We start from the raw sequence: 13312 nt of genomic DNA on the forward strand, positions 1-13312 counted from the left end.
ATTCCTAGCAAACCATCCAACGAATTACAGTAGGTTGTCCTACTGCACTTGTCGAGTCCGGATGATCTATTTTTTGTCTCGGCTGCCGGATCAAACGATGACGTTGTACATGGGTCAAGCTTGTCTGAGTTCGTCCCACCATGCTGTTGCTCGCAGTAATTGGGGCGCATTGCAAATACGGACTTATCATCTCACATCAATTCAACTCTAAATTATAAAGGGGTAGCTTATTTGAATGTATCATCACCGAGTGTGTGCTGCAGGTGCAGATGCAGCTAATAGCTGGAGGTTATTCCAATATGGGGTTTGTTGCTCCTTCACCATCCAATTGGAGCTTTTCCCAGCCACTTGGTCGTCGGAAGCCCATCAATAACGGCGAGGCGGATTCGCCGGTAGCCATCGGGTGCCACGGTTGAAGATGAGACTGGTCATCCAAACGCCGGTAACGTGTTGCTTTCCTTGACCGCGGCTGTTGTGAGCAGCAAAGCCAGAAACGCGAGTGCGAACTGACCAATACCCATGCCACCCTGTACATCGTTATTGGCAGCGGTCCACACTACAGCCAACAGGAATATAGCGAGAATGCCGGCGCCCAGTAGCCAAACCACCAGGGTGGTGTTCAGACCTTCCACAATGTAGATACCCCAGCCGAAGGGCATAGCGCCGGGATCGCTCCGTTGATCGGTCAAGCCAGTGCACCTTAGCTTTCTCCCCACTTTCTTCGGTAGCTGCTTAACTGCCATGTTCCCGCTGTGATCCCCGGGATTCAGGAATGAATGCATGAACAGGTGCGACTGTATGGGCATGGGGCCAATCAAAGGTGGACAGGGCGAGAATGCATACTCGCGTTGGATCACTTCCTTCAACGTTGGAATAGAGTCAGTCTGGTAGTTCCCAACGCATTCCCCGCTCTTATGTCGGTGGATCAGGTCGAACTAGTCGCATCACATTAGCATGCCATGCACTGTAAAAGGGGAGGGACCCGGACCTTACCTTTACGTATTCTACCTTTTTGGCCACACGGAATGGGTTCCTCATAAGGGGGCCCCTCATGATGTTGTATGTCTCCCGTATCTGACGGAACAGAGTTTCGTCATTCCCAACGGTCGTTAGTTCGACTTGGGCTAGTTTGATCTGAAACTCGCCCGTGTTGACACACATCAGCAAGAACATCTTCGTCCCCGGTGGAAGTCTTGGCACATTGGCACCAACGATAGGCCTTATGGAGTTGTTGTCGAGCTTACATTCTCTTCCGTCGAGGTCTCAGAATATGAGGGCTGCGATGGCGAGGATTGCAAGCTCGTTCCCGCACTAGTTGTACTGGATGTGGCAGAAGATATAGACACCGAGGTTGGGCGGGAGACATGGTGCGCATAGCTTACAGCAGCATCTGCGTCTTTGGGATATACATCTACATATAGATGCCTTCCGCATTTCTATTATGTATGATGATCAGCAGGTGTCGGCGAATAGGGGTGGATGGAATTAGGGAACCCGTTCAGGGGCTTATCTTACACAGGTCCAAGAAACCCTCACCACTCCATGCCTTACTCGAGGCCATAGAAGCTTCAATCCACTGTGGTACCATTCGAACAGCATCTTCCAGATGGTATATGAGGAGAAGTCACACCAATTAGCCCACATTTTGAAAATGAAATGTGTGGGTTCGTTTGGCGTGCTTTGGGTCTCTGAATGGACTAGGACGTGCGGTTCTGGGTTGGACGATGAAAGCAAGTCTTCTTTGACTGGCTGCGGTGGACTGGCTCCTGTTTCTCGGTAATGTTCCACAAAGAATTGCGATGTCTTCTCATCAGGTCGATCAACATCCCGAATATTCTGACGGTGGATTCGGTCCTCGTCGTGCATCTGGTCCATACGCTCTCCCACCCGGGAAGTTGGAATCTCGTTTCCTTCATCCCCTTGAATGGTCCGTGGGTTTCGTGATCCTGTTCCTTTAGGTTTGAAGGATATTCTCTGCTTCTTGAGTTTTCGGTCTTCCCTTTGCTGGTGGTATACAGCAGTACAGTCTCTGTTTCTTTTGCTAGAAGCAACTTGCGTGAGGACATACGGCCGTTGTATAATGACTGGTCTCTCATATGATTCCCGGCTCTCTGTGCTGCTTGCTAAATGCCGGGACTTCTCGTCAACCAATGTGGACCTCCCAAGGTCCGATCTTCTGCTCATGATATCCTTGAAAGCAGGCAAGGATCCGTCTGGCTGTGTTTGGGTTCCCGAGGACCTCGCTGTACCTCCTTTGGTTTTGAACTGGCCACGAGTCTCCGGTGGTATTTCCGATCCCTCTATTGTTGACTGGTCCAGCCATTCCTTGTTTGAAGGCAAATAAGTAGCAGTGTCAGCCTCGCTCCTTGACCCAGATTGAGGCTCTCGTCCGCCGTGATTCTCCGGGTCAGTTGGAATTAGATGAACCCAATCCAATGCCGACCAATGCTTTTGGTCAGGTGGTACCAGAGCGGCATCCTCTTTTATTGCAGGAATTTGCAATTGCTTGTCATACGAGCCACCTGGAAAGCCGGTGTTGCTTTGGGCGTCCAATCTCCTTCGACCCCCATAATTAGTCCCATAACTAGGATGGGGGTCTGCTGTGGCTTTATCAGGAACTCCATGGCTGTTGATTATGATATATCTTGGATCCCTATAGTATGGATCGTATTGGGCGTCTCCTGGCAATGGTTAGCAGTGCTATTGCTATAAAAAAGCGGAGTGTACGGTCTTGGTATTCTGACGAGTGACCAATATTGCAAATCCGCGGAATGTCTCGACTTACTGGATATCAGTGTGTTCCAGTCCGCGGATGATCCAGACGACGTCCGCCTCAACATCGTGACTTAGGCTTATCGCTTTCAATACATTCGTGGATGGAAGCCATGTCTGGGTCGAGCTTACTCGGGCAGAAAATCCAAACAGACATTTCAGTCCAATCGCAATGCAAACCCCTCCCGAGGCTGGCCAGTGACACATGCAGTTGATAAATGCATTTCAGCCAATGAACGCCATCACGGTCAATTGGTCTCCATCAATCACTGTCAAATGCCAAGATGCTCCTAGATAGATATCAACAAAACTTCATGTTGCGCCAACTTCGGAATTGTCGAATATAGTACCTGAACTAAATGTTGTCATGACTATAATGCACTCTCGTGGTCCAACGAGGTCGAACCCATAGCTGCTCATGTTGTTGGGGCTGGGGGGAACACAAATGCGGTATCGGGATGTGGCCTCACGTATCATTGGTCATGTCTGCCCTTTCTGAAATAGTTATGTATTCCGTTTCAATCATGTCATTTGGGAGTAATGTTCAGAAACTCCTTAAAACCAAAACCATACCTACTTTGCTTTGGAAGCTGAAGAATAAGCGATAGGCCTCCCTTGCCATGTTACTGGATTCCACGGTCGTTTTCATTCCATCTATGAGTATTCGGCACGTACAGATGCACCGCAGCTACTATCCGACTAGTAATTACGAGTTGTTCTTAGGACGTGGCTGAGTAACAAAGGTCGGAGGGTCCAGCGCTGTCCTGATAGGTGTTACTCCTATGCGAGATCTGCCTGGCCGGTGGCCTTGTTGATGAGCTCATCATGACCCAGAGACTCGGCTGCTCGCTTGTTCCATAGGTAGAATGAGATAAGTACTTTGTAGGCTTCTTAGTCAACTAGACAACCGTGGCCGTCATGATGCGATGCTGGTTGATATCAGAATAGCCCGGAGTGAAGACTTATGGACTGAAAAGTATGTATCCCGAAGTGCCTTGACCAACGCTTCTTTGTTTGTGCTAGGATATCGATCGACTGTCACAGCCCTATCTGCAATGGCATTTTCATGGGCGTGGCCGGCCCTATGTCCTTTCCAAGTGCAGCCAGCTTATGTGAGAATCCCATAATGGTACGACCAAATCCACGGACGTCTGACGCGCGCTAGCATAAAGGGGACTGAGCTCCGTGCTTAACCGCCCAATCAGGCGATTCTTCCGAAAAAGCCCACACACAAGAAGACTGCTTACGAGAACGGGACCGGAGTATGTCCTACACATATACGGCCATGGCATTTGTGGGGTTGCACGACCAATCGTCCGCCACGGTAGTATTGACACCAACTACCGGGGGACGTTACACAGGGAATGCGAAATCCGGATGCCTGGTACGGGGGCCAAAAGCTCGCATTTCTCCTAATGCTACACTATTTCTGCATTGGTTGGGACGTATGCGCTTTTCGTAAGCAGCCTGTCTTATAGACGCAAATAGTCATGCTATATGTCGGTCAAGGCAGAACGTGTGACAGTTGGACCTTTATTGCATAGCCGGTGAAGAAATTCAGTTGCACGAAGCGGGCATTAGGTATAGATGCCAGCTCAGCCCTATTATTAAGCTATTACACATTAAATGATCTTATAAGGAAGTTGTATGGACATCCCCAATTTCATCAGCCCTATGAGAAGCATAAATGCATATGCGGATATCGTAAGGACGCTCGGAACCGATGGCACAACTCCAGGTCGGATACACCGGATGTCTTCTCGCATAGGCAAAGACCAAGGCCTAGGATTTAGGGGCCAGGGAAAATTGGAAAGAGGATAGGGGCAATTTTGCCTCACCGTATGAAGTTGCTAGTGGCACTGCGATGATCCGTGGCAAGTCAAAGGATGGAAGCCACGTTTACTCATCAGAATCTCGGAAGTTGGTGGTTTCTATCAGGCATCGTCACCATGAGATTCTATATGCTCTTTCCATTGGTAAGTTGTCTAGTCTTGTATTTGAACAGTAAACCCAACCCTCTCTATCAAAGACAGGATGCGTTCATAGTGGCACTGATGCCTTAAATCTAAAGGGGTAAATGTAATCTAGCCGGCCGTATCCCATGTAATCATATCCTTCTTTCTATCCAATACTCCGTTTCTCACTGTGTGTTATACATGAAAGGGTTATAAACCACATTTCTGTCGTAGTCCGTCATAGTGCCGTCATCCAGATCCGCGGTATTATCGACCGTCAACGGGGAATGCCTGCACCGTAAGTGCCGTTGCCGCCACCAACGGCCATGCTACCCCCGACAAGTTATTCAGTGGGTTCTGGTAGTAAGGATCGTGAACTGAAGTTGTGTCCTCGGCGGGGTAATACTGTCCGTCTAACGCCCCTTGGAGGTTGGGCGGGACTTGCTGTTGGCTCCAGGACATGATCCCCGGCGGGTCGGAGAATGTGCTGGTCATCGGCGCTGCGTATGACGACGACCAGGCTGTCATCGCGTCCTGGGGAGCAGGTCGCCAGTAGTCGGTCGAGCCGAGCGCTGGCTGAGATGGACGGATCGCGAAAGGCTTCAGTGGCTGTAGTCGACTGCATACTCGTCTTGGGCTAAGGGGGTTGCTCCATAGTTAGAGGATGTCGTCGGTAACGAAGTTGTCTCTCCGGTATCCAGAAACCCAGCCGTGGATTGAGAAGCTGCAGTGTCCGAGTTACTCGCTCTCCTGGTTATAATAGTGTACCTGGCCCTTATCAGTTATAGTTCCTATTTGAAGCAGTTGCCTTAAAGTATTATAATTACCTATTCTTCAAGTCGTTCCTCGATCGGGATTGATAATAGCTCTCCTGTATCTGCTTCCACTGCCTGCCGTGTTTCTCGACTGCTCGTAATAGTCGGTCGTCCTGTTTGAAAATCAGTAAAACCTCTCGACTGGAAGGCTTCCATAACCGCGCAATCTCCATACCTCTTCTTCGGTCCAGTTTCCATGTTTTATGTTGGGATCAAGGCTCTGCTGCCACCTTTTGGCACATTCTGGTCTCGCAAGTCAGCCTGAGCTCTGTACCACGTGCCATGTCGGCTTTTAGTTCTTACGGTCAGCTGAGCGGGAATCCACCTCTTCCGACACTCTGGTCCACCTATTTCACACGTCAGATGACCTTTCCGGTTATCCAAACTACCTAAGTAGCTTGGAGTGGTTTGGCTTACTTGGATCCGTGGACCTCCATCGCCTTCCGTAAGCGTTGGTCTTCCTCGCGGCTCCATGGCCCCTTATTGAGACCGCCACAGACTTTGTTGACCCATCGTTTCCGGCAGTCTTTGTTGCTTCTACCAGGGACGCCTTCGGCAATGCGGCTCCAATCCGTAATCTCGTTCGGGTCGGCTGTTCCCGTCGTACAAAATGAGCAAAAATGGGGTATTAGGCTTAGGGGAAGGGTATGGGCAGTAGTTGTCGACTTACATAGCCTTGTGTACTCATGGTAAAGCAGGGCATCTTCGTCCTCTGTCCACCGCTTCGGTGACTTGCGGCCTGAGGAAGACATGATAGGCTTGCTATGAGCATATCTCTAGACTGGTGAGGCTCGATCATTGTCTGGACATGGGCTGGGATAACAGCAAGCCTTAAGTATTGTCTGTCTGCCTAGAGTCGAGACAATCGAGACAGTTTGGTTCACCATGCATAGTATCCTGGCTGTGCCATGAAAGCACAATCCACATGTTCTGATAGGCCTTCCCAGGGCGCTGTAAGAAGAGTTTTCCATGGGAGTAGCCCCCAAGCTATCAATAAGGCTGACATTGCAGGAGAGAATCAGGAGCGAACAAAAAGGGATAGCAGGGGGGTGGGAGCGTTTGTTGTCAAAGATAAACGATAAGCCCGGGTGTCTTGTTGTGGAAGCTGATGACAGCTGCTGGGTAACCCGAACTGTAGGTAGGTAGCCTTATTCTGACCAAAACGGGTTGTTTCATGATATGACCATCAGCTCGAACCTGCATATCGGATGGACGAAGCGAGAAGCGAACCTAAAAACAACCGTTTCTGCCATCTCACGGCAGCTAGATGTCCAGATAAGCTGGGAAAGCCACCATGCAACGCTTCCTTCCCTCCAATGCCCCTTGTTGGCCGTCATCGACAAGCGGCAGTGGAATGCAAGGGATTTTCGAGTATGTTACCCAAGACATTAAGGGTGCTAGAAATTTCCGCTTAATCCGCCCGTCTGGTACCCGTAAAGGGTGTTGGCATGGCAAAATGACCCCCGCATTCTGAAATGGCCATGTATGGAGGGCAGTGCATACTCCGGTCCCAGCTTACATGGTGGGGTGGTGTGTGCTGCTGATGTTGGGCTTCCAGGGGGGGCGATGTATTTAACTTCCTTCCTGGTATATATATAGTTGTTTACTGTAACCCAGCTTACCTAAGTTTAGGTTACCCTTTTTCCTTTTTTGTGCACCGACCAATCACAGGAAGGGCTTATTTCCCTCTGTATCACGACCATAGCAAACGTCTCCAACTCACACCGCTTCCAACGTCGAGCGCAGCATAATTATGCAAACCAGCACCCTTTTTAAAGTAAAATCGGCACCGAAGCACCGGGGAGAAATCTATTTATTTAGTAATAAATGCAGAGGCATCCACTAGATCATGATAGATTGCGGCCCCCGAGAGACGACGCCCTACCCGTCCGTCGCGAAAGCCACGTGGCCACGCTAGCCCTCAGCTCCATCGGCTTTTCCACCGCCTCTAGCTCGTACACCCCTGGCTTTCCGACGGCGGCGGCTTCCTGGCACCGCCAAGTCCGCTTCGAGCTCCAGAATCCCTGTATCTTCCAGCTGTGGCTTACTATAAGACACGATTATTCCCCTGCCCGGTCCTTTGCTTTGCTTCCGCGTTGTGGATGCACCATCGTCACCCGTGCCTTCTTTTTCTTCTTTTTGCTTTTTTTCCCGCCTTCCGCGTCGATGGCGTATTATAAGCCAGCCGACATGCATGCTGATGGCAACACACGCGGTTATACCTACTATAATTGCTATGACATACTGCGTGCTGGGACTTGGTGCCCCGGGTTTTGGTTTTGACGATGGGGTCTGTGCAGGCGACGTCGATGAGGTGGGTGAAGACGACGTCAATGCGGCCGAGTATAACAGCGATGCATATGATGAAGGCCGCAGTGGTGTTACGATAGCACTTATTGAAGATGATGTGCTGCTCGATGTCTGGTCATCTCTGCTTGAGACGATCTGACCAGAGGTTAATGTTGAAAATGGCAGTCCATTGGACTCAGGGCTAGCTGCTGAAAACAGAGTGCTAAGTGAGGTCGTCCGTTCGGTTATTCGTTCAGTTGTTTGTTCTACTGCATTGGCTGAATCGATTCGGAACGGATGCCAGGTATTAAGACGTTGGTCATTCCTCTCATCCTTAAGGTAAATGCAATAGCCGTCCTGGGGCTTGATGGTATCGTTGATCTTCCAGTCGTATGCCCCGTTTCGGATGTCAATCTTCGCTGTGTTTACACAAAAAGATTAGATCAGCGTAGTGACATGTGTATGGTCAGTCTTCCATTGGACTGTCTCTACGTAGCAATGAGATCCAAGCAGGTAATTGGACACACAAGCAGCAAAAGGAAAACTTACGAAGGCCGCTCCAGGTACTAAGGACGGGAATGAAGCGGAATACTTACATGCAACGGTTGTCGCTTGTCCATTTTTAGCCAAAAGTCTGATTGACACGGTTATTTCGCTGGCTGCCAGAGGTAGCCATTCCACTCTGTACTGGGTGTCAATCGAAAGGACTTCCCCCTGGACTGGGTGGACCAGTTCAACAGTGTTATTGGCGTTCTCGGCACTGCCGCTGCGGATGGCCGTAAGAGAGACTGCTATTTTCAGTAGAACCACGTGGAGGTGTCGTCTCATGGTACAAGTATCCGCCGTATAGGTTTCATGGAACCCTTTCCGAGCGTATGCAGGTATCCGTCCGTCGGTAGGAGCCTAGAAGGATTTGCCGCTTGAGCCCCGGTGTGTTGGGGAAAGGGATTTTACGCCAACTAGGCTTGTAAAGCAGGGGCTTAGGGGGTTTGATTATAAAGTAAGACGGAACGGATGACAGATGGGAATCGCACGAATGAAAAGGAATGTTTGCAGGAGGATCAGTGAGGCGCCAATCACCTTAAATCTATTTTTTCCGGTTCGGGGGCGGCCTGGCATTCTCCACAAAAAGGGGGCGGAGGCCGGCCCCCAGAGCGGGAGCGTCCGACACGTGGAATGAGTATGCGACGTAACGGGCGCGTATTACTAGTCCGCTTAATGTGTGACGGTTTCATGTCTGCACCTGAACCACCCTCTCATCTTCGAGCGTCGCGTGGAAGCCGCCTCCACGAATAAAGAAGCAGACAGAAATTGGTCCACCTGAAGCGACAAGACGGGGAGATTGCAACGCAATCCAGGTCGCTGTCGGTTGGCCCTTCAATATCAAAATAGTCTGTGATAGTTTATATCGTATTACCTGCTGATCAGTCCACGCGTCATTTGGGCTTCAGGCGTCGTACTACTAAAAACAATCAGGACGCCCCCTTCTGACACCTTCGATGACCGGTAAAGCCGCCTTTGTCTTGAAACATTCATATCCGAATATCAAATTCTTTGTTTCTTTGGAACCAATGAACAATGTCATAGAATTGCTAACCATATAATATGGTACATGTTTTGATAACACCGTACGGTGATACAGACGTTTCCAGACAGGGATTTCCGAGAAACAATAATTAGCAGATCAAGATGGGGAACGGAAACCAAAGGCAAATGAATGACCCTCCTGTGGATGTCATGGCTCATATCCAGGCTGGGGCTTCGTCTGAAGACGATGCCAGATACAGGAACTTAGCCCTAGCCTACCTAGCCTTCGAGCCGAGCCAGGAAGTCGTAGGTGCAGCACCTCCCTCTTCGGCGGTAACTAACACGCCGGCGCATGTTCCCAATTCTACCGGATATATTGGTCCTACGCACGTTGGCAGCATGTCGACACCGCCCGCCGCCCAGGGCAGTGCACCGGCCCAGTTGAGCGTACCGAGTGTGGGGTCCAGGGGCCCCTTTGCGTCTCAACCGGTGCTGTCCACCGTCGAGGTCCAGCAAACCCCTCGTCCCTTCTCATTTTCCCAAGGCGATACCTCTACCAACCAAAAGCCTCGGCTTCTCCAGTCCAACGAGGCCATCAGGCAATACCACGACACCGGTGCCTGCGAGCTTGGGCAACAACACAGGCTTTACCGGGGGCACGCATATCCCTGAGACCCCAGGTGGCTCGACGATCATACCCGAGACGCCGCTGGGTCAGTCCCTTCCTCCGTCTAGCCAGTTCCAACCTTCATCGGTTCCGACTAACCTTTCTTTCGGTAGCAGCGCGATCGGGAACCCGAACTCGCCTCGACCTGTTGATCCAGGAATGGGCAACGGCCCTGCACTGATATACTATCCTCCGTCACTGGACCAGAGCGGCTATGAGCTGCCACCTCCGGGCGGGCAGCGACCAGTTGACGATGATACGGCAAGTGAGCCCCCTGAGAGCATTAGGGGCTTTGGTAGTAGCTCCCCGATGCAAACCGGCGAAGACCCGTCCTCCCCTCCCCATAGAAATTCCCTTACGCTTTCCCTCCTTTCCCCCACAACCCTCTAGCCCTATGGAGCTCTCTTCTTCGCCCCCGCCCATCGGAGGCTTCCCGTCAAGCCAGCCCAATGATCCTGCCGGACCCGTCATCCCCAATACGTCGAGCCAGTCCGTTATCCCGCTGACACAACTCCCCTCCTCGGGCCTGTTCATTCCCGAGACGAGCCCCCTGAACCTGTCACAGTTCACTCCTTCGTCCTCCCAGTCCCAGCCCCTGTACGACCTAAACCTCGAGATCCACGGCCCCGCCCCATCGACCCCGTCCAGCACTCCCCCTGCCGACATCCTAGCCGCAGATATCCTCATCACGCCGGCCCTCCGGGACCTCCAGGCACGCTTGAACGACGACTACGGCTCCTTCCGGCCCGCACAGAGCCGGAACCTGCGCGTCGACGAGCGCGGGTACTGGGTCGTCGACACGTCGCGCTGGACGCCGCAGCAGTGGCTCGGCACGTGGGCGCACCTGACCGAGTTCGTCGGCGGCGGCCCCGTGGGCTGGAGCGTCAGCGTCCGTCGCGATGAGGACGGGGCCACGTTAAGGGTTTACTGCTTCGGGGCTATGGTCGAGCATGTCTGGTGGCTGCTGTTTCAGGCTTCGGAGGGGTGTTGTGGCGTTGGGGGGACGGTGGATTGATGCTGGCGGGGTTGTGGTTCTGGAGATAGGGGCCAGGCTGTAGATGGCTCTTGGAAAATTTGCTTGTACGGTAGGTCGGCTGGTTTGATTCATAATGGGTATAAAAAGTGCCATGTGCCATTACATGGATAAGGCTTAGGTTCCTTTCTTAGTTTATCTATTGCACATGTCTGGCACCTATAGTATATAATAATACGACGTATAGTATGATAGAGTTTCCTATAATGGCATACAGGTATATTAGAGATCAAGGGACTATAACCTTTAGGGGCTTTTATACGAGCTTTTTCAGTCAAACTCGGAATGATCGCTGACCATTTCTTCACTTGATGCCGCCATTATGGTGATCAGTTTCATTACATACACATACATGCAAATCAAAACTGTCCGTGTGATCAATTTCGTAGTATCTCGTGAGTGGGCTCTCCTATGGACTTGACCCCTATCCCATGTCCCCATAAAAAGCGCCCCTGAACAAGCAAGCCGTTTTTCACCGGAACATCAACCTTGAGGCACTGACGTTAAAAATATACCACCACTTGCCATGACTTTTTTCCTTTTCAGAGCCCTGTATCTCCTCACAATCTTTCACAAATGAATCTCTCCTCAATCTCTGAGTTCTTCTCCTATATTTTGAACAGCTTCCACGGTGACGAGTAGTGTCGGCATCTACCAAGGTCGGCATCTACCCCATTGGCACTTTTCGCCCCATCGGCACTATGGTCGGGGATTAGAAATCGAGCGTTTCCAGGCGAGGGGTAAAATGGGTAGGTAGGGAAAGGAACGAGAGTAGGCAAGTTACTTACGGAGTTGCCACACCTGCCGCAGTTGTTGCGGTCGTTGTTGCAGTCCATGCATTGTCTACCGCACCGAGTCATGCCGCCGGGGCACCAACCGCCGCCACGAGTGACCGTTACCGTGATGGTCTGGGTGGGCATCCAGATCATGCTGGAAGTGACACTGGGCAGTGAGATCATGCAGAAGTCAGCTAGCTGAAGAGGGAGGGGGTTGGGGGTTTATATGGATAGTGGCAATGGACTCACCCGATGCAGGAACATGCGCTCATGTATTGCCAGCCATCACCGCCGCAGTCGCCTCTGCAATAGCCAGGGACCCCCTTTGGTCCGCCATCGGCAGTTTGCTCTGCCGCCTCATCTCGCTTCTCCTTCGCCTGACCCCACGGGGAGACGGTGACCGTGGTGGTCCTATGTCTCTGGTGTTAAAAATAGAAAGAGAGAGTGGGGGAGGGAGAGAGGGAGAGAGAGGGAGAGAGAAGGAGAGAGAAAGTAATAGAAGGTACGGGAGTTCGTGGTGGCTTTTTGTCATATATATTGGGGCATGGAGGCTGGTGTCTGGAAAGGAGGAACATACACAGGTGGGGGAGTGACAGTCGAGCATACGTAGTTCGAGCAATCCGCCAGACGGACGTTCATGGGTGGCCACCCCCATTTCGACGCATAGCTCGCAGGCAGTTGTTGTTGTCGCAACGACGCCATGCTTCGGCCGTTGCCTGGGCCGCATCCGTCGCCTGGGACGCGGGGGCTGCCGCGGCCGCAGGTGAAGCCTGGGCTGCGTCGGTTGCCTGGGCCGCGTCGGTGGCCTGGGCTGCGTCGGTGGCCTGGGCGTCATCCGCTGCCTTGACAGCGCCGACTGCGAGGGCAGCTAGGAGTAGTGAAAGGTCGAACTTCATGATGGTAATATAATTTATGGAGGAGTTTTCATGTGATGCAACTTGGGCTTCTTGAGGATATTAGCATAGGACAGCGGAAGTCTTGGGTCTTAAGTAGACGTTGCGCCACACCCGGGGCGAAGTGTTATTGGTCCAATACCCGAGCAATACCACACAACGTTCTGGTCTAGATTTGGGCCCAAAGAGAGAGTGTGTGTGTGTGTCTTGGCATCCGACCTTCGATCGTCACTGTTCTAATTGGGTACCTACGAGGACCTCAGCTGTCACGCGATATTCTGGTCAATATTACTGTTAGTGCTGAGTAGGATATCAAAAGCTGGGCCCGTCGAGAAGTCAACGTTTCGTGAAACTGGGTTTCGACTATAGTAAGGTTACAACCACAGAAGGTTGTCTTATAGTAGTCGACTTAGTATGCTGGGGCTTCTAGCTCTATACCAACCGGTTCGACCAATAGCGTGTCTAGGGTCTAGTGGCACCTGGGGCTAGACCGTCCCAGAACCGCGGAACTGCCGATTCCAGGCTGCCCCGCATAGCCGCCGGCCCGCCGCTAGTTCATAGACTTTATCAGCTTCGGCCTGTGGG

At 51.6% G+C, this 13312-nt stretch overlaps 6 protein-coding genes across 6 annotated transcripts; 2 read left to right on the forward strand and 4 right to left on the reverse strand.

Annotated features, from left to right (window-relative positions):
• Nucleotides 1-428: 428 nt before the first annotated feature.
• On the reverse strand, nt 429-2840 carry PG997_015003 (uncharacterized protein; the record flags this gene model as incomplete). The annotated part of the gene is made up of 4 exons (XM_066819317.1): nt 429-935; nt 994-1074; nt 1552-2681; nt 2786-2840. The coding sequence occupies 4 exons, from the start codon at nt 2838-2840 to the stop codon at nt 429-431; spliced, it is 1773 nt and encodes a 590-aa protein (XP_066661505.1).
• Nucleotides 2841-5550: 2710 nt separating this feature from the next.
• PG997_015004 (uncharacterized protein) lies at nt 5551-6294 on the reverse strand (the record flags this gene model as incomplete). Its single annotated transcript, XM_066819318.1, has 4 exons — nt 5551-5655; nt 5718-5785; nt 5846-5889; nt 5960-6294. 4 exons carry the CDS (start codon nt 6292-6294, stop codon nt 5551-5553), a joined length of 552 nt encoding a protein of 183 aa, XP_066661506.1.
• Nucleotides 6295-7456: 1162 nt separating this feature from the next.
• On the reverse strand, nt 7457-8659 carry PG997_015005 (uncharacterized protein; the record flags this gene model as incomplete). Its single annotated transcript, XM_066819319.1, has 3 exons — nt 7457-7589; nt 7788-8250; nt 8428-8659. The coding sequence occupies 3 exons, from the start codon at nt 8657-8659 to the stop codon at nt 7457-7459; spliced, it is 828 nt and encodes a 275-aa protein (XP_066661507.1).
• An 861-nt stretch (nt 8660-9520) lies between these two features.
• Nucleotides 9521-10030, forward strand: PG997_015006 (uncharacterized protein; the record flags this gene model as incomplete). The annotated part of the gene is made up of 1 exon (XM_066819320.1): nt 9521-10030. One exon carries the CDS (start codon nt 9521-9523, stop codon nt 10028-10030), a length of 510 nt encoding a protein of 169 aa, XP_066661508.1.
• Nucleotides 10031-10419: 389 nt separating this feature from the next.
• Nucleotides 10420-11040, forward strand: PG997_015007 (uncharacterized protein; the record flags this gene model as incomplete). The annotated part of the gene is made up of 1 exon (XM_066819321.1): nt 10420-11040. One exon carries the CDS (start codon nt 10420-10422, stop codon nt 11038-11040), a length of 621 nt encoding a protein of 206 aa, XP_066661509.1.
• Nucleotides 11041-12469: 1429 nt separating this feature from the next.
• PG997_015008 (uncharacterized protein) lies at nt 12470-12730 on the reverse strand (the record flags this gene model as incomplete). Its single annotated transcript, XM_066819322.1, has 1 exon — nt 12470-12730. The coding sequence occupies one exon, from the start codon at nt 12728-12730 to the stop codon at nt 12470-12472; it is 261 nt and encodes an 86-aa protein (XP_066661510.1).
• Nucleotides 12731-13312: the final 582 nt, after the last annotated feature.

The sequence above is a fragment of the Apiospora hydei genome, assembly GCF_038363865.1.
Source record: "Apiospora hydei strain CBS 114990 chromosome Unknown utg000010l_segment0_segment0, whole genome shotgun sequence".
Classification (NCBI taxonomy): domain Eukaryota; kingdom Fungi; phylum Ascomycota; class Sordariomycetes; order Amphisphaeriales; family Apiosporaceae; genus Apiospora; species Apiospora hydei.